The sequence below is a fragment of the Zosterops lateralis genome (genome assembly GCF_965231275.1).
Source record: "Zosterops lateralis genome assembly, chromosome: Z".
Lineage (NCBI taxonomy): Eukaryota > Metazoa > Chordata > Aves > Passeriformes > Zosteropidae > Zosterops > Zosterops lateralis.
In genome coordinates this window covers 35190056-35209839 of record NC_139800.1, presented here as the reverse complement: position 1 = coordinate 35209839, position 19784 = coordinate 35190056, and the positions used below count along the sequence as shown (strand labels likewise).

At 34.3% G+C, this 19784-nt stretch overlaps 1 protein-coding gene across 2 annotated transcripts in view; it reads right to left on the bottom strand.

Annotated features, from left to right (window-relative positions):
* VPS13A (vacuolar protein sorting 13 homolog A) overlaps positions 1–19784 on the bottom strand; it is a gene marked incomplete at its 5' end in the record, with an annotated part of 101478 nt that overhangs the window by 68950 nt on the left and 12744 nt on the right. For both annotated transcript variants that reach the window (XM_083883857.1, XM_083883858.1), the window contains 14 exons: positions 569–686; positions 1499–1631; positions 5340–5476; positions 8191–8305; positions 8386–8587; positions 9912–10054; positions 10826–10920; positions 11505–11640; positions 15372–15434; positions 15784–15955; positions 16624–16730; positions 16933–17060; positions 19005–19062; positions 19511–19591. In XM_083883857.1, the coding sequence (XP_083739983.1) occupies positions 569–686; positions 1499–1631; positions 5340–5476; positions 8191–8305; positions 8386–8587; positions 9912–10054; positions 10826–10920; positions 11505–11640; positions 15372–15434; positions 15784–15955; positions 16624–16730; positions 16933–17060; positions 19005–19062; positions 19511–19591 (1688 nt within the window). The remainder of the gene's footprint in view (positions 1–568; positions 687–1498; positions 1632–5339; positions 5477–8190; positions 8306–8385; positions 8588–9911; positions 10055–10825; positions 10921–11504; positions 11641–15371; positions 15435–15783; positions 15956–16623; positions 16731–16932; positions 17061–19004; positions 19063–19510; positions 19592–19784) is intronic.

The following is a 19784-nucleotide window of genomic DNA, read 5'->3' as shown; positions in this document are numbered from 1 at the left end:
CATTACACCATGCAATCACTGATTGTTATTACCAGTACTAATTATTTTCTTCTGATGAGTACAATTTCCATAACTAAGAAGATTTTGCTAACAACCCTATGTGCAAACTATGTGCAACTAAGAGTTCTTTATTGGAGAAGTGATTCATAGCAGGTAAAATAACTAGAGCAACAATCCAAGTCAAAAGAGAATGAGTATGACAGCACATTACTTTTCAAAATACTTTTTGGTATTTATAGAAGTGATTTTTAGTTTGATTTTTAGCTCCTTGGTATTTTCAATGAGAAATGAAATGTAGCTATTAGGAAGACAGAATTAGAAAAGGCAGTAATATCTTTAAAAAAAATCTTTAAATATCTTAAACATACTGCTATAACATTTTATTGCCTTTTCAGTATCTGAAAACTTATTTTATTTTCTATTTTTCTAGATAAATGTATTTTACTTCCAAGATTTACATATAGCAAACGCAAAAGTGCACAGGTGTGACTGGATACTTATTTTTTCCTCTTTTTCCCCTCAAAAAAAGTAATTTACCATAAAATTTGAACTTGGGAAAAGTACATACCTGGGCATTCTTGCATCTGTAACAACCATAGCCCTGCTAAATTCCAGTTTTACATCCAAGGGCTGCAAGATACACTGAGATGAATTTTTCAGCTTCCGAGCTTCTCGCCAGTTCTCATCTACAAGAGCAGAGAAAACCTACTTTAAACATTTTAAGAGATTCCTTCTCAGTACACATCACAGAATTCAAATATCTGATATGAGTATATATTGCTAAAAATTCAGGTGCCACAATCTCCTTTACAGCTCTATCAACAGATGTATTTATACATGATCTGAACTTCAGACACACAAGACTAATTAATAATTTCTCCTCTTCTCACCTACACAGCTATCCCATCCATGGGGTAGACTTCTAAGGACTCAATTCTTAATATGCATGGTACTGGGAGTTTAGGCTCTGGATTCTCTCCCAGAACCAAAGAATTAAAAATTAAATGCTTAAGACTTCTCTGATTATGACTGGTTATGTTGCTAGTTCCCAAAATACTAAAGTTCCATTTGAAACTTTATTGAAGTAAATTGACTCCAATTCTTGAAATAGTTTGATTCTCATCCCTTCTTTACCCTCAAAAAAGAAGATCAAACCTACAACTACTTGTGGATTCTGCTTTAAATCTGCAGAAAATCAAAAATATGGAAGGAAAATACCATAAACCAAGTAATTACAGTCTTACATTTATTATGCAACAAATCAAATGCGATGTATTCAACCAAAGGAAATTATCATAAATTTGCTAGTTCTAAGTTAAGTTCTAAGGGTATGTTCTGGAAATTTGTAACATGCTCATATAGCACTGAATTCAGAATACTTACATTGAAGAAGTACATTCCAAAAGATTCATCACTGCTTCAGCTAAAAATATGAGGCAGAACAACCACCACATTATATTTAGTCATATAAAGAAAGATTACTTTCATGAATACTTACCATGCTTGCTGTACAGTAACTGCATACTGCTGAGCTGGACATCAAAACTGTCATATGCTCTTGACATTATATCTTCAATAGAGGTTTGTCCTACTTTGATTTCTGATAAATCAGAACGACTTTTGCTTCTCATCTTAAAAACAGGGGGGAAAAAAAGCATAAATCAATTTCAGAAATATTCAAAGCATTAATTCAACAAACAATTGTTCCTACCACAACAAATGATTACTCTGTGACCTTACTATAGGTCACAGAGTCTTACAACTATCACAGCACAGCAAATATCTAAAATTCCTAGCCTGCACCAAAACAAAAACCAGAGCATTAACACCATTTCTTCCTCAAAGAAACAAACAAAAAGTGAATTAAACATACTCTATACTCTGTCATAATAATTTTCTTTAGTAAGTGGCTTATACTCCAAAGTACAAAGTCGCAAACCCTTTGCAATCAGTAGAATAATAATTCAGAGCTTTTATATATGAAATATTACTGCATTAAACAACTCAGACACATGAAATTTATTTCTGAACCCTGTCAAATTCAGCTGCAACACATTAGAGATGAAAAATTGATTTGTCTTTCTTTTAATATCAGTCAATATTCCTTTGATTCAGCTTTGGGACACCAATACTTCTTTAGTATTTCACATTTGTATGTGCCCTCTCTGACGTTCATCTCTGATGAAATGGGTCTATCCTCATCCTTATATGTCTAATCATTTTGGATTCACATTTGCTTTTGTCATACCTAGGTAATATTCAAAACGACTGAAATAGATTTAAAAACTAGCATCTAAGACACAGCATTTATTTTTCAGTACTGCTGGACTGTAAGTCCATTGTAACTTTTATGTTAAAAATAACTTGGAGATGCAAATTCAGAATGACTAAATTAATAATTCTGTTTATTTATTGATATAGGTTTGATTTTACATGCCATTTTTCCCCTGAGGCTTGATCTTTTCCAGTATGCAACTGCATGAAAAAGACTACTTGTTTTGTGTTAAGCATAGTCATTAAACAAACGACCCACTCTCACTTAAGCATATGTCACTCAAAGTGAATACAGAATTACTAATCATATCCTGAGAGGAAACTGAATTTTCTCTTATGGTATTTCTAACTTCTATTAAATCAGAGGAACCAATCTCGGAGTCACACTCATTACAAAAAATTACTCATCCAGTTTAGGAAAAAGATCTCACAGACACACTCAAGTCTGATTTTGAAATGTATTCTTCCTTGCAATTATTCCAAGAGTAATCTTGTATTGGTAAAAAAAAAGTGGGCTACTATATCCAGGATTAGTTATAGGAGGCTGTCTCAAGCACACAAACGACTACAAAATGCCTACTCTACAAACTGCCTGCAAATGACTAACATTCAGAAGAGCTGAAATGAGGTGAAATTATTTGTGACCAAAATAACTTGGATTTACAACCAGATCACATAATTTTTAATATCTACAGAGCAATCTTCTTCACTAATTCTACTTTCTGAAGCAATCTAACACATTCTTTTTAAACATGACCTATTGCATGGATGTACCTGCACTTGCCTGGGCCAAACCCTGTTACCAGAGCATGGCACCATCACAACTGATGCACCTGATCAGAGCTCTGGTGGGAACACGCTGCCACCCAGCTGCCACGCTGCAGGATTTGCCCAACTCTTATGCCAACACCAGATAGAAGCAGTGAGCACACTTGTGAGAGGGATGCCCAGGTAGAGAATCCCACTGCTTAGTGACATAGCTCAGGGAGGAGGGCAGCAAGTCAAGCTGATTGACAGCCATCTGAATGCAAGGCAGTGAGTGCCCAGGCGACCAAAAGCACCAGTGTGGCCAGCAGAACAGCAAGGGATTGTGCGTGGCACTGGTGAAGCTGCACTTGGAATACTATATTTTATTTGGAGATCCTCACTGCAACAAAGACGTTGGGGTGCTGGAACATGTCCAGAGGAGAGCCACAGAGCTGGGGTAGAGCACAAGTCCAGTGAGGAGTAGCCAAGGGAGTTGTAGTTCTTTAGTCTGGAGAAAAGAAGGCAGAGTGCAGCCCTTGCCTTAAAACTACATGAAATGAGTCTGTAGCTCTTGACGATATAGGTGGGGAGTTGGTCTCTTCCCCAAGAAACAAGTGACTGAAAATGCAAAAACAGCCTCAAGTTGTACCAGGGATGGTTTAGAATGGATATTAGGAAAAAAATATTCATTGAAAAGGTTACCAAGCACTGGAACATGCTGGCCAGGGACATGGTTAAATCATTGCCCCCAAAGGAATTTAGAAGCCATGCAGACATGACACTTAGGGTCATAATTTAGTGGAGGACTTGGCAGTACTGGGTAAATGGTTAGACTCAAAGATCCTAAAGGTCTTTTCCAATCTAAGTGATTCAGTAGTCCTGTGATCAATACAGGTTGCTGACAATGGGATTGAGAGATGCTCTATGGAGTAGGGCCTGGGAGTGGATGAAAAGCTGGATGATACCTGGCAATGTGCACTTGCAGCCCAGGAAGCTAAACATATCCTGGGCTGCATCCAAAGCAATGTGATCAGCAGGAGATTCTGCCTCTCTACTCTGCTCCTCGCCTGGAGTACCACAATCTGTGGGAGCAAGTCCAGAGAAGGGCCAGAAAAATGATCGGAGGGACAGAACACATCTCCTCTAAGAAAAAGGCAGAGAAAGTTGGTGTTGCTCAGCCTGAAGAAGAGAAGGCTTTGGAGAGACTTTTCAGCAGCCTTTCAGTATTTAAAGTGGGCCAGAGAGAAAGATGATAACAGACTCTACCAGGATCTGTTCTGACAAGTCAAGCAATAACACTTTAAAACTAAGAGTAGATATAGACTAGATATAAGGAATTTTATTACAATGAGAGTGGCAAGACACTGGCACGAGTTGCCCAGAAAGGGGGCAGATACCCACCCCGGGAATATTCAAGGTCAGGATGGACAAGAGGAACCTGATCTAGTTAAAGATGTCTCTGCTCATTGCAGGGAGGTTAAACTCAATGAACTTTAAAGGTCTTTTTCCAAGCCAAACCATTCTATAATTCTAACTGAAATCACATGTTCAGAAAGTAATTATGTGGAAAATACATAGAAAACTCAATCTCTTTAGCAAGATTTTAAGATTTGAAATAAATTTTTACTAAAAAACAGACAGCAATCTAAACAGATAGTAAGTGGCAGAATTAATCTCACCCAGAGTACAAGTAAAAAAAAAGTAAATTGCCTGTACACATGTAATTATCCTGAAGAACAGAAGTTCATTGGTGAGTAAGAAGATTGCTAATAATATGGACAAAGTCTCTTCTATTTTATTTCAAAGTCAATTTCCATGTTATAGTGAAGAATTATAATTTTACATACATCATACAAGGGAAAAGTCAAAAAGATAAATCAGTATCTCAAACATACCTCTAATTTTATCCAAATTATCTTTAAAATTGCCAGTATGTTTACTTTTTTAACTTTAAAGTAAATTGAGTGATTAAGGGTAAATAATAATAATAATATGAAAAATAAGAATACCATTTATTCACGTGAGAAAGAAGTTCACTATTTTATATAGTAAGGCAATGTAAAAAATTATTAGCCCTTTTGCATGTAACAGTTCAAAGTATCAACAGTAGTTTCATACTAGGGAAGGAGTATTTTCTTGCAATTCTGAGTTCAGTAGCATCTGCCTTGACTAGAAAGCACTTTGAAATAAATACCTAATACATAAATTCAAAGTGATTTTACTTAATCACTACCATAAAACTCAAATTAAGAAACTGTAAATTAGATAAAAGCTGAATTATTATTTTCAGTAAATTACTGCATTGGGTAAATACATACCGTAAAACTACCAAGATCCAGAAGTAGTAAATTTGATGTATGATCATAGAATCCTTTTTGTGGAACAATAATGTATGAAGCCATGAGGTTTATTTTGAGGTCAAGAACTTTCTGGGTTTCAATAATATACAACAAACCTGAAAAAACAGTACAATTATTAAATAAAAACAAACAAAAGTAATTAATACAGAACCTATAGGATTAAAATAACGTGATAAAAAAAAATCAGGTCTAATTTTAAATAAACTCTGTATGTTAGACAACTAAGGTAGATATGCTCTTCATATTTTTCCTACAGCATTCATTATAGACACTCCTCAAAGAAGTATCAAGTAGATGAAATGATGATAGCAAACCATGCTGACAAGTATAGTCAACAACATGACATAGGCAAACTCAAAACAGTTTCCCACTGAGCAGAGATGAAAGGAGAAGAACTGGAATGTGAACTGCAACTTTGAAATTACTGAGTTAACCCACTATGTTCCATAGATTCAGAAATTTAATTGCTCTAGAATTTCTTATTGGGAGTGTCCAACTATGCTGGTCCAATTGCTTGTGTTTTTCGATACTGAGATACACAAGTTTATACTAACTCTGCTGACAAACATCTCCATCTTAAGGTACCAAAAATATGCAAATATATAATCTTACAAAAATTATGTTTAAAAATCATGCAATTAGTTGGGAAAATCAGACAGTCATAAGATTTGAGATCAAATTCTGCTTTTTTGCTCAGCTGAAGAGGAATGTATGGTATTGCTTCAAATTAGCTCTGGAAACTGCCTTATGATGCAGCCACAACCCATGAAATATTTACCATTTACAACAAGCTGATGATCACAAAAGTAAAGATTATCAAGATGACAACATGACAGTCAACACATCCACTGGTAAGAAAACAATTAAAACTGTTACATTATCAAAGGTGTCCTGCCACAAGAGAGCTAGGCTAGTCAGTGAAGAACTGGATGGCAACTACATTTCAGGATTTGCAAGACAAAACAATGCGGAATAATAAAAAGAGTAAGATTTTTTCAGTTTGCACTGCCTAGTTGAATTTGAATGATGTAGGTCAAGCAAACATTTTCTTGTTTCTTTTATTTGGGGAGAAAATGTAGTGGAATCCATAAACTGATCTCTGGTAAACCAAGCTTTTGTAATGTCTTAGTGCTGAAAATTATAACTATTCCAGTGTAACAGGTTCATTCAACTTCACAGTTCACAGTTCCCCTCTATTTTCCTGCTACCTTCTATTGCTTCAAAGGAAAGTGTTCAGAACTCATTCTAGAGGACTGCAGGTCTGAAAATATTAATTATACTAATATGTTCCCATTTTTCTTCTGCGTCTGAGATGCATAGTCCCCTGTAACAGAATATTCTTCAGATCAAATATTTTTCCCTGGCAATTCTCTAAGACTCAGAAAAGATTTTACGAATAATGTACCACATATTTTTAGACATTCCCATCAAAATTTTCATTTTTGAGTGGAAAAAGGTTTTAGGTTACTCTGGGAAACTCTGCATTCCTGTGAGGGTACAAACACTACTGGATATACCTCTACAGTAACAATATACTTAAACTGTAATAAACACAGAGCCTGAATTCATATTTCCACAAAAAAAAAAAAATTATCAACACCACTATATTTGGTGCTAATGAGCAGAGAATCAAGCATATTATATTTAATCAAATTTAAAATTTCATCTCAGAAATGAACAATGAAATATTGGATCAATATACCCAATATTGCTCAAGAATTTTCTTAAAGAAAAGACAAGCAAGCTCATCCACGTAATTCTAGTTAATTTGATATTAGTCCTTAATTAAATAGTTCATGCAAAAATGAACTAATGAATAAAAATACCATTGATGCTTGATTTTCCTCCCAATAGTATCCTGATAAAAGTAATCAATTAAATAAAGATTTTGCTTGGGTTTTCTTTAAATCTTTATCACTTGAGTATTCAGATTGTTTTATATTTACACTTTAATTATAAATTAAATGTTATAAAGATTATAAAATAAAAAGAGGTTTAAGAAAACATCCATTGTTTAGGTTTTTTCCTTTTAAAAATATTTTATATATGAAATCTCCTCTCAGCATCCACTCCCATCCACAGAGACAGGACACTATGCTGGACACATCTCTGATTTAAAAAACCTTAGACATCCTTACTGGAACAAATTAATTCCACAAATCTCAGTGGTAGTCTTCTCGGCATTCAGCATTTGCATTCATGTCTTAAAATAAAAGATCTCTACAGAAAAACAGGATGAAATGAAAACTAGTGAAACAGCTGTAAAACTGAGCAGCTGGAAGGTACATAAATATAGTTTATATAATTTGAACTGAGTCAACCCAAATCAAAATCAATATTCATCAAGGAAGTCAGAAAATTGAAAACACCTATACAAAGGTATAACGTCCTGAAAAACAGAAAATCTGAAAAGGATTTAGAGGTTAACCTAGATGACTAATATATCAGAATCAGTATTTGAGGAGTATTAAATAACTAAGGCTTTTTACATATCAGATGAACAAAACAGAAGAGTAACAAATTCTTTTAACTCTGTATGGAGTAAAAATACTGAAAGACTATCTACAGCTTTGGAGAATATTTTACAAACAATAAGAAACAGTTCAAGTTAAAAAAGATACAAACATAAAATTATTCAATACCTAGAATAAACACATTGCAATGAGATTGAATAATTCAGCTTATTTAGGTGGTGTGTTAGGAAGCTATAACTTGTATGCACACATCTCCATAGGCAAGATACAGTTTTAACACTCCTATATTCTAAAATTTGTCTGAGTGTACCATCAGAAGAGCATGCAGCACTTGCCTGTTGATGTTTTTTCACGGAATTCTTCAAGTTTCATAAGAGTTGCTGATGTCAATTGCTCTAAATGTACATCTTTTGGAGGTCTGAAGAAAGCCACTAAGCTATTTACTGTCATCTGTTAAAAAAAAAAAAAAGTTAAATTTACTATTAAGTAGGATTTTCGACAATTTATAGCTTATTCAAATATTTACTTACTGCATCATATACTATTTCCAGTGGTTGTGATTCTATTCTAATCCTCTGATCTGCTCTCTCATCCAAAGGATTAGTCTCAAACATTATGTTTAAAAGTGAGGTACTCTCATCTGAATAGGCCGTTCGAGAAGACAGGAGACGGGGTGTACACTTTCCTTGAGACACACCTGTAACTTCAAGTGAGGTAATTTTTGTTTCAAACCTGTAATGAAACGTAAGCAGATGGTTCAGATGCAATATCCATCTGGCTAAGCACAATTAGATGGTAAGACTATAAAAAATTAGATGGGGAAAAAACCCCCACAAACCATTACAATACATTTCCATCCTAACTATAAATAGCTTATTCTAAGGATTTAACACATACATCCATGTGTTAACTTTTTTCCATTTCATTATCTTTTGTGTCTATTAGCTGCCCCTGTCTAAATACAAAAGGGTGTCCAAGTTATTTCCTCTATACACTTTCCATGAGGACAGGTGGCAGGACAGGTAAGAGATAAAAATGGGAATCCCTGAGTATGACCTCAGGAATTAGAAGATATATTTATAGTGGGAAACAGACATACAGCTGAGAGAAAAGGGTTCTGGTGCAGAGAAATTAAAGAATCAAAGATAAATACTCTCATTACTCCAAGAGGTATTGTTTACATCTTGGATTTTTCTATTTTTTTCAATATATTATCCACCTCTGTAACAGATCTCAGCTGAAGATTTTTTTATCTCCCAACACTCTAAGAAAAGTATTTCACTATTAAAAATGCACTCTCTTTTCCCTTTTTCTTAGTACAACAGGATTGTCAGGAGCATTCAGATGCACAAGAGTACCAACAGAAAATTCAGAAGAAAAGCTTTTAAAAAATTATGAACAGCATCTTAATATCATACATGGATTATACTTGTATGTCTCAAAGTAGAAGGAACAAGGTTTAAAACAGAAGAGTTACCTTCTCCCAGAATTTTTAAGTCATTACATTTGAAATAAAATTGAAATATTTCAGTAGATGCTTTTCACCACCTACTGTGAGAGCACAAAACAAAGGAAAAATGATCAGTTACTTCTTTCTTCCACAAATCTCAAAGTGAACTGGGAACACAAGAACTTTTCAGTCATGTTAAATGCCCACAAACAAGTAACTGCAAGATCACCTTGCTCAGGTTAAGTTTCAAAAGGAAACTTAACAGTCACTTATCAAAGCAAATTACAAGTTACTAGCTGGATTGTTTGCACACAACAATGACAAACTGAAAAAAAAAAAAAAAGACTACAATCCAACTGAAAGAAAAAAAAAGAAAAGAAAAAAAAAAAAGAGTATATCCATATTATCCATATTAGCATATTAGCACAAAAAGCTCCAAAGATGCAGAGAATACAATCATGGAAAGACTATCCATGATTCATCCCTTTAACCGCAGTACGATTCCACTCCAAACTGCACAAGAAACGACACTTAAGTCTTAAAATTCCTACTAGTCATCATCATCATTTCATGAAAGGCAAAACCAGTTTGATAGAGAAAGCTCACCTTATTGCTTGTGCACCTGGTCGTTGGGTAAATACTGTACTCAAGTCAGTTAACGCAAATTCTATTAGCTTAGGAGTTTGCTTGTTTTCTCTTATTGATATCGACATGCTTAGTAAGTTCACAGAGAACTTCATGGCTTCATACTAGATATGCCAGAAAAACAACACGGGAGTATAAAATACATTAATGTACATCTTGATACAGTTTACAAAGAGATGAAAGCTATAACTGAGTTTGTAGATTGTATCATAGCCAGTGTAAAAGTCTACCAAGAGGCAGGGCTAAAACTAAAGAGTAGAGTATCCTTATAAACATCAGTCTTTGATACCTTTACCACCTTCTGTGATAAAGACTCTTTGATGCAGAGCTAGAAAGCAGTTCATCATATCATCCCTGGTATCTCACAGTAAGATGATTTATCAGACTATTTCCGTATGATTCAAAATGTTGCTTTCCTGCTACAATCCTTGAATCATCTCTTTCTTTATATAATCACTTATTCTAACTCATCTACTACCACTCATATTTTAGATTACAGGACACTTCCTGATCTTCATTAAGATTCCGTACTGCATTTTCTTAAAAAGGTTTTGAATATTTTAAGATAATATATTTAAACCACAATACACTACATCTATGATCTTATTCTTGTTAGAGCAAGCAAAAATTCATTCTTTGTCATTTCAGAATATCCAAAAGTAAGCTTTATACCCACTATACTGAAACTGCATCTAAGAATGCTCTGTCACAGAAAACCAGCATGCAGTAACTTCCTTAACAGGTATCAGAACAGCATTCAAATACAAATACAGAGTTTCAAGTAATTTAAAAGTGATTTCCTATCATCTTTATAGATTTTTATTAGTAGAAAAAGCTATCAACTGTTTGCTACCATATAGTCAGCTATGACTTACTGATTTTGGAAGAGTTGGATCCACAGCTGTTTCACTATATCCAATTGCTGCATAAAGTTTAGCCTTCTCTTCCTGTGTCATCAGTTCTTCAAGACCTGACAGATTTCAAGAGGTTAGTTAAACTCAGTATAGGCATCTAAAAAATGCCAATACTATTATACACTTTCCTGCGCTTGGTAACTCTGTAATATAGAGTAGATACTGTCAACATTACTGTCCTGGATTAGCAGAAGAAAATACCCTGGGGTTTAAAGCCAACTCCTGCAAATCTAGAGTATGCTTTAAAATGCTCTCATAATTTTTTCCTTACCTATTCTATTTCCTAGCTCGCTAAACAGAAGCAGCCTTTTTGATTTACTTTCTATGTTCTATAACCTTTACTAGGTGCCCCATAAATCAAACATACGGTGCATGAAACAGACAAATTTTAACACGAATGCAAGTAAAATTGTTTACATTCCATTAGTTTGTGCTGCATTGAATGCAGTTCAAAAGGAACAATGGAAGGGGTTGTACAACTGTACAACCTCTATTACATGCAATTAACAATTGCATCAGCAAAAGAAAAGGGTAAGTGAAAAGGTAAACAGTAATAATTTGATAATGAAGTTCCACTGCTATGGACCTAGGACTCTAATAGATTCCGAGTAACGAAAAGAGTATCAATAAATGGTCATACTTGCACCCTTTATTTCTTGGTTTTTTTCATCCTTTTTTTCACCCGACCAGCTCCATATCCAGCTAAACCAGCCACCAGAACTTTCATCATCCTGTTTTACTCCTGGCCTGTAGATTTTCAATCCAGCCTTAGTTGCCTTAAATATAAAAAAAATATTCAGTAAGTAATTTTCTTCATTTTTTTCTTTATTTTCCTAAGAAAAATCTAGACCTAGCTTGAACATATCAGAACCTCATTAGACAACTATTAAAAAGGCAAAATATAGTTTTTAAGTTTCCCTTGTAGTCACTTTTTCAAGTACACAGTGCACTATTGGACCAGTTTTATTTTGCATAATAACAACCACCTTCACAAAAAAACAGAGAATGTAAAAGATCAAGAAACATTTCTTACATAGCAGATTTTCTCTTCAGCTTTCATCACAAAAAACCCCACTGTTATAAGCAACAGCTTTCTAAAGAATCTTTTTAAATACATAGGTAAGCAATTAAATAGCCATCACAGGCCAGATTTGAAATTAGCCCTATATTTTTTATTTCAAGATGGATACCCAAAACAATTTTAAAATTATTTGTTCTCATAATACAGTATTTACTCTAGCTATTCCTGCATGTGATACATATAGTTACAATAGTAAGGAAGCCCCCTCCCTTCTCCCACACTCATTATTTCCACAACTAGGGGATGCCCTATCTGATGCCAGTGATGATTCCAATACTGGTTCCTCACAGCAAATGATGACTACATCCAAAATTGACCAGTCAAGGTTTCTCACAGAGATGGCAAACAAATATCAAGTGATCCAAGAGAAATTTATTCTCAGAACTGTAGTGATCCACACGAACTAATTTTCTTTGTGACTAATACGATCCAAAAATAGACAAGCAGTTGCAGGTAAGCCCTAAATTTAAAGATACTCTAGTGAAAGTAAGACAAGGATCCCTTCTCAGCATTCAAAGCCCGAAGAGCTCTGCAACACAATTAGGAAAAATTCAGCTGATTATAAATAAATACTCTGTAGAGACTTGTCACATCCACATACCTACTGACCAAAGGAAGGCAGGACTCACCACAAAAAGGTAAAGGTTTCTAGATTTATACCATTGATGTGCCTCAGAGAGATGATGCAGAATGTCAGCTTAACACCACAAGGCTTCAAAAAGTTTGAACAAAGTCCTCAAAAGTCCTCTTTATAAAGGTTACCAAGCATGTCATCAAGCAGATGTTACAAAGTGAATAACCCAAAGAAGAAACGGACAGGTCTTAGATAAAAGGAGGTTAGGTCCATGAAATAACAGTTTTCTGGGATACTGAGGGGTTGGTGCTGGAGGACAATTGCTATGGAAAATAAGTGATGTCAAAAGCTGTGACTCTTTAACATGTCCGAGGCAGAAGCAGGCACCAGAGCCCAGGGTAAGAAAGACTGCAGACAGAAGACACTTTTACAAAGATGAAGGAAAAAATCTGTGCAGTATGGGAACTACAAAAATTTGCCAGAGAATCCTCTTGAATTTTCCCTGTCCTCCATTTACAATGGTTTAGTAATCAAAGCAGTCATAGACTTAAAGCTTTATCAGCAAGGTAACTATTTTGACTAAAAGAGAGAACTACCTGAAAGGTGGGTGTAGCCAGGTAGGTCAGTCTCTTCTCTCAAGTAACAAGCAACTGAACATGCAGAAACAGCCTCAAGTCGTGCCAGGGAAGATTTACATTGGCTATTAGGAAAAGTTTCTTCACTGAAAGGGTTGCCAAGCAAAGGACAAGCTGCCCACGGATGTGCTTGAGTCACCATCCCTGAAGGTACTTAAAAGGCACGTAGATGTGGTGCTCTGGAGCACGGCCCACTGATAGACCTAGCAGCTTTCTGTTACTATTTCAGCTTGGTGATCTTCCAGGTCTTATCCAACCTAAATGATTCCACAACTCCATCCTGTGTTCTGTAAATCCTAAGAGTCTGCCCTGAGTTGAAAGGACAACATTTTTCAAGTTGATACAGAGAGTTGATGCTTACCTCACTGAAGCTACTATTTGGTACTTCAAGCACTAGCGATAAAGAAGGAAAAGTGGTCTGAAGTTTCGAATATAAAATTCTGGCTACAAAGTTGCCTGAAAATCAGCACTGTAATCACAACTGTGATTTCTGAGGAGCTTGATTTCAAGGTCTAGATAAAAGTAAGCCCTTGAAATTGAACTCTTAGGTATGTTTATAAGAAACAGAAAAACTTTGCAAACAGCCAGATCATTTGCCTGGCTTTACCCAGCCCACATCCAATGGGTGCTCCTCTAAATACCTGGCAGACTTAAGGCTAACTGTCAGGATACCAAACTAATAGTAGATTTGTTGAAGTCCTTTGAATACTTTTTCAAAGGTATCACCTTTTGAAAAAGTAACAGTAACACAGATGGGTCCTGACAGATAGGTGGAGACAGAACACAACTTAGAATCACTGTGACCTGATTTTCAATACTTTGAAATATATTCAGATAATCAGCTAGCATATCTTTCAAGACGCACTTCTAACATTTTTTAAATGCAAGACTTAAAGCCTAAACAACTGAAAATTCATTTTCTTGCAACCTACCTTCTAAATGTTATGGAAATGTATCTTAAAACTCAGGATTTGAATGTAGTCAGGAATGCAATATGACATAACCTTTTGTAAGCAGCATAATCATACCAGGGAAAGGACGAGTCAAATTAGATAGGAAATATTTCAGGATTTCCATCAACTTGCAAAAAGTTAGAGGAAAAAGATAAAACCAAGACAACCTATACACTACAAGATAAGACTATTCCAAAATCAAATGAGAACTAAACCCAAACCAAACCTTCCCCCACCCCTTGAAAAGCACCTCAATTTGGACAAACTGAAGGGAAACAGTCATGAATGTTTTTTCTGGTTCTGTTAAGGTCTGGATAATGGTAACACATGCATCCAAATGGGGGTGTACATACAGACAAATAGAACAAAAATCACATTTATATATTCCTCTTCAAAGTTTTGGGTTAGAAGCACAATATCTGTGACTGGAGCAATTGCATTTAAACTATATTTAATATACTTCACATACAAAAAATCATATTGCTTTCAAGCACTGCCATAAGCAGTAATTGATACTTATAAAGTTTAATTATTAATTATAGCCTTCTTTCACATTGCAAACTTCTTATTCTGCTTACTTTTAGGTGCCTTGATTATTAATGGAGAAAGATCACAGATTTCAAAAAAACTATAAATATTTCACTGTGGTCCTAAAAAGACACTCAGACACTATATGTAAAACTAAGCAGTACATTAACCTAGGAAAACCAAGGCTAATAAATTGAGTGTAACTACTCAAGTCATACTATTTCACCTAATTCCACTAATCTACTAAATATATTCTGCATTTGCTCTACTCTGAGTAGCATTTGCAAATAGAAACACTGAATCACTTTGCAAAGGGGCAACATACTAGAGGCCAACACTCAATGTAACACAGTATCATGAAAAAAGGAATAAACCAATCTAGGCTGTGGTAGTGGGGAGGGAGGGATCCTCCGCTTGACATCTCTGGGTATAATTTTTCCCAATCTGACTTTGGTCGTCCTTTGGCCACATTTTCCACAGATCTTTCCCACCAGAAGTAGAAAGAAATTTATCCTAGATCAATAATTTTGAAGAAAGAATATATGGAGTTATTTATTTTTTGTTTAATTACAGGCTGAAAAACTAACTATGCCTTAGAATAAAAAACCATGAACAAGGAAAATTGAAAGACTGTATGATACACAATTCAATCCCATAGCTAAAAGGCATCTGCCTAAAATCTCTACAACCTCATGTTTCAGTTATTCATAGACTCATTTAAATGATGCAATTTTACCTCAACTTCTGCTTGTTGCCTTGCTAGAGTGATGTTAAAAATATCCAAGGACTTTTCGAATTCCTGGAAGAGAGATGAGAAAATTTTTTTGACAATTTGACAATTGTTACATTCCATAGCTCAGTTTTACAGGAAACAACAGCAAGCAATGCAATTTATGCATCCAAGTTAATTCAATCTGAAAATTTAAACCTGGAAAAGAAAAGCACATCAGTTTAATCTATTCTTTCTGGCTGTTTCTAATTTAAAGAGTCATCTCATGTACTCACAGAGAAAGGTAATGACAAAGTTACAAGTATGGCCACTGAAATTTTTATTTTAACTTAGACCTGATTTGGAAATATTTTAACATTTAAATTTGAACAAGTATCAAGATGAACAATATTTAAGCTTTCAAGAGAAAATTACTAACCTCCAACAATTTTAAGATTTCTTCATTAGGTTTTTTTGATGTTAACTTTGTTTTATACAGCTCTTTGTAGTTCTTCACTTGCTTCCTATGATGTGAAATATGTTCCCATGACCACATTTGGAGCTTGGGTTGAACATTTACTTCAAGGATGCCATAAATAACATATTTCCACCTAAAAGCAAAGACAAATGCATAGCTTATCTTTATTCTGGTATACTGAAAAGATTCCTAAGGCTTTGCACACTATCATTAAACACAACTTCAAGTTGCCAAGAATGAAATCCCCTGGCTAATACTGCACTTCTAATCAGCTGAGAAACTTAAGAATTTTACTCTTTTTCCCCACACAAATTGACAGATTGCCAGTTTCTAAAAATCTAAGAGAGCTGTGTATGAAAAGTACTCACAAATCTATGCATGAATGTATATTTGCAAATATATATTTGCAAGGAATATTCCGAAAAGAAATCAAATCCTTCGCATCTCTGTTGCAAAGCTTTGCCTATTTTTAGGTAATAGCTTTGTTCTTGTAATACTATCTAACATGTAACAGGGGGCCTTCATTTAAACAAATTTATGATACAAAAACACTATCAGACTTAAGCTCCTAATAATGGTCTTTAAGGTTACAATCACAGGTTTTCAAATATTGTGTCCTCAGCTTTGGTTTGAGGTCCTCATCAACTTCTTACAATACTAGCTTAAGAAAAAATAATAAAAACAAAAATACTTCCTTTCAGAAGGAAATGAGTTCTAGCCTCTTGAAGTAAGACGCAGTTCCTTGGTAATTATTTCAAGTTAATAACTGGCAAATGATTTTCAAAGTCTAAGGTTGCCTACCATGTTTTGGCATTGTTGTGCACTGGAACATCAGGTCTGTACTTCCTATACGGCAGATTTCGAGTCATCATATCAACAGACTCAAGAAGCTCCATAACACTGAAGTACTAGGCAAACAAATTCAAACTGAGCATTATTATCTTTCTGAGAACAACAAGTATCAAGCTTCTCTTCGAAGAGAAAATTAGTTACAAAGAAAAACAAGACTAAGTTAATAGATTCTATATGTACACTATAAAATTTCAGATTGCCTTACTATTGCGAACATTTTTACTACATTACAAATAACTTCAGAAAAATAGTTGGTACCTGTGGCTTATTGAATTCAACAGTTATATCCTGTAAGTTTACATCTAAATCTATTTTTGGTGATGAGAAGTCAACATCAGATCGAGGATTCATAAGGAGTTTGGCTTTAGCTGAAATTGGGCGGAATACTAAAAAACACAAGTTGACATAAAAAGTGCAATTAAATTATTTAAGACTGTAATAAATTATACATATACTTATCTTAAATTATGCCAAATTATTAGTTTTAAAATACTAGCCTTGAAAAACATGAACTGCATCAACACAGCTTGAAATAGAATACAATGTATACTCAATTTTCAGTTTCATTCTGGAACATTTATCAAACAAATTTTTGCAGAACATCACCACAAACCTTCCCATATGCTGAATTACATACAGATGTTTCAATAAATAGTTTACATTTGTAAAAAATGTAATTTTTTTGGCTATGATACATTTATAGTACAAGACAGTTTCAAATACAGCATTTATTTCAATATAGGAACTCCTACTCCATAAGACTTTCTTCTTGTGGCTACAAATGCTTTACTCTTTGATAAATTATACTCACAACAATTGTTAAAACCAAACATCCCATATTTCTAATTTCAAGCCCAAGTAAGCATGGAACAAAATCAATATACATTCTACATAAAAGTGAGGCACATCACAAGAAAAAGCATTCAGAGCAGAAATACTTTATCTGTTCCATAGTTTGGCAATATCAGACATTTGAAGCCATGTTTAGTTCAATACTTTCATCTGTTTCAGCAATTGATCCAACAGTAAGAATTTTTATATTACTTGACTTCACGGAAATCAGATTTTTATCAAATACAATTTCTTTCATCTCAGCAAAAATACTGATATATTACCTACAGAGCAAATATTCCAAATTCTCTGAAAGGTTCATACAAATGGAAACATGCATTTTTTGCACAAAGAAACCAGGAAACTTTTAGCTACACCTCTACATGGTAGCATTTAAATTAATTTTCTCCCTGTATATAGCTTCCTAAACTTCGTTTTTTATGGTTCTTATATATAAGTATAATGTCTGTATTAATATGAAATGATAAAATTAGACTTCGTGCTTATTAACCTTCCTAACAAAGTTTTAATCAAAAGACTTGCCCCAAATAGGATCAAATTTTCATTTACCATGGAACACCAGCATGGTCAGCATCTCTGATGGCACCACTGAATTTAAACAGCATAAATCTTGAATCCTAAGCTTTACATACACCTATTTTGAACTTACTACATAAAGACTTAAACAACTTTAAGTGTTTAACACTTGTTTTTTCACAAAAAGAATCAAAGCCAGCAACTAACAAAGATGGCCAAGAAATCAGAAGAAATTACTAGATAGTTGTCTGTCAGTCAACACAGATGCTCTTTTAGGGGAAGGCAGCATCATAAAACTGACTGCTTTTTTTAACCCTAGCTATAGTGAACTGAGGACTTTCTTGCTGGAGAACAAGCCATTTTCAAGGCCATTCAGACTTCTGAACAGTTTCCGAACAATCATACAGATGCACATGATAAACACAGACCATGTATTTTCCATACAATGGAAAGCAAACTATCACCATGTTTGAGTGAAGCCAATGTGAATTTCAGACTTAAGCAAGCAATACTCAAAGCAATATTCCCACTTAAAAAAAAAAGGTTAATGTTTCAAAGTTATGTGATTACTTGCTTCCACCTCTCATGAAAAAAAGATACTTTGCATAAAGCAGATGACCTCAAAAACATACTCAAATTAATCTGAATTCATAAAACTTACATACGTTTTTGCTATATGTTTTTGCTAAACTTCTTAAATAAAGGAATTAATCAATGGATGTTAAGAATGAGGATCATTCCGTTAGAATGATACATGACTCAAGACTTACCTTTATCAAAGTGAGTTACAGCTTTTTAAGGCTACCTATACAATAAAGTATTCACTGTCAGAAAGACAGTTACTCTTCCTGGCTTAAACTGCACTCCTTAGTAAGATTTTTGAGTAACAGCCAAAGTGACAACCTCTGAGATGCATGAAAGATTAGAATTATGAATGCATATTACAATTAAATAACACTTACCAAAATCATAACCATCTGGAATCACGTTGTGGCTGGCAACTCCCTGTTTTAAGTTAACCTACACACACAGTGGAGTTAAAAGGAAGTTGGATTTCTATTTCCACAAAAAGTTTTTAATGTACAAAATGTTAGCATTATTAAACAGTTCTCAGATAATCCCTCTGACCCAAAGTAAAATTCAAAATACTCATCCATCTTTTAAACAGAGTGATATGTCTATCTTTAGCTAATAAAAATCACTGAAGAGTGCTAAGATGACTAACAATTGTCTAAATTTTGTTACTGGCAGAAGACTGGTTTTTTTAACTTTCTCGGATGGGTGTTATTTGTTTTATGCGCTCACATAAAAGCGTTAACATATACTACTCTTTCCTGAAAATGCTTTTAGTTATAAGCAATTCCCCCAGGACACTGACATAAAAAGAAGAATGCCTGAATGTGAAGCAGGTTCTCTGGTTCCCAGTTTCGACTAGAAGGCTAGATACACTATCTTGTGCTTTACTTACCAATGATTCATCACAACCACCATGGTAGAACATCTCTGATTTCACATTCCAATAAGCACAAAGGTTATCCAGTCGCACAAGCTAAAAATACACCAAAACATACGTATTAGTATCTACAAATTTTAGATTAATAATTTGGATTTCACAAAGTTTGGATGAATAAAAATATTCAGAGCATTACTTTTGTTATAGAGCCTATACAATTACACATTTTATCTTACTTTCTGTGAAGAAACTTTAATGCAGCTTGTTTTATTAGCAATTCTTTAACATA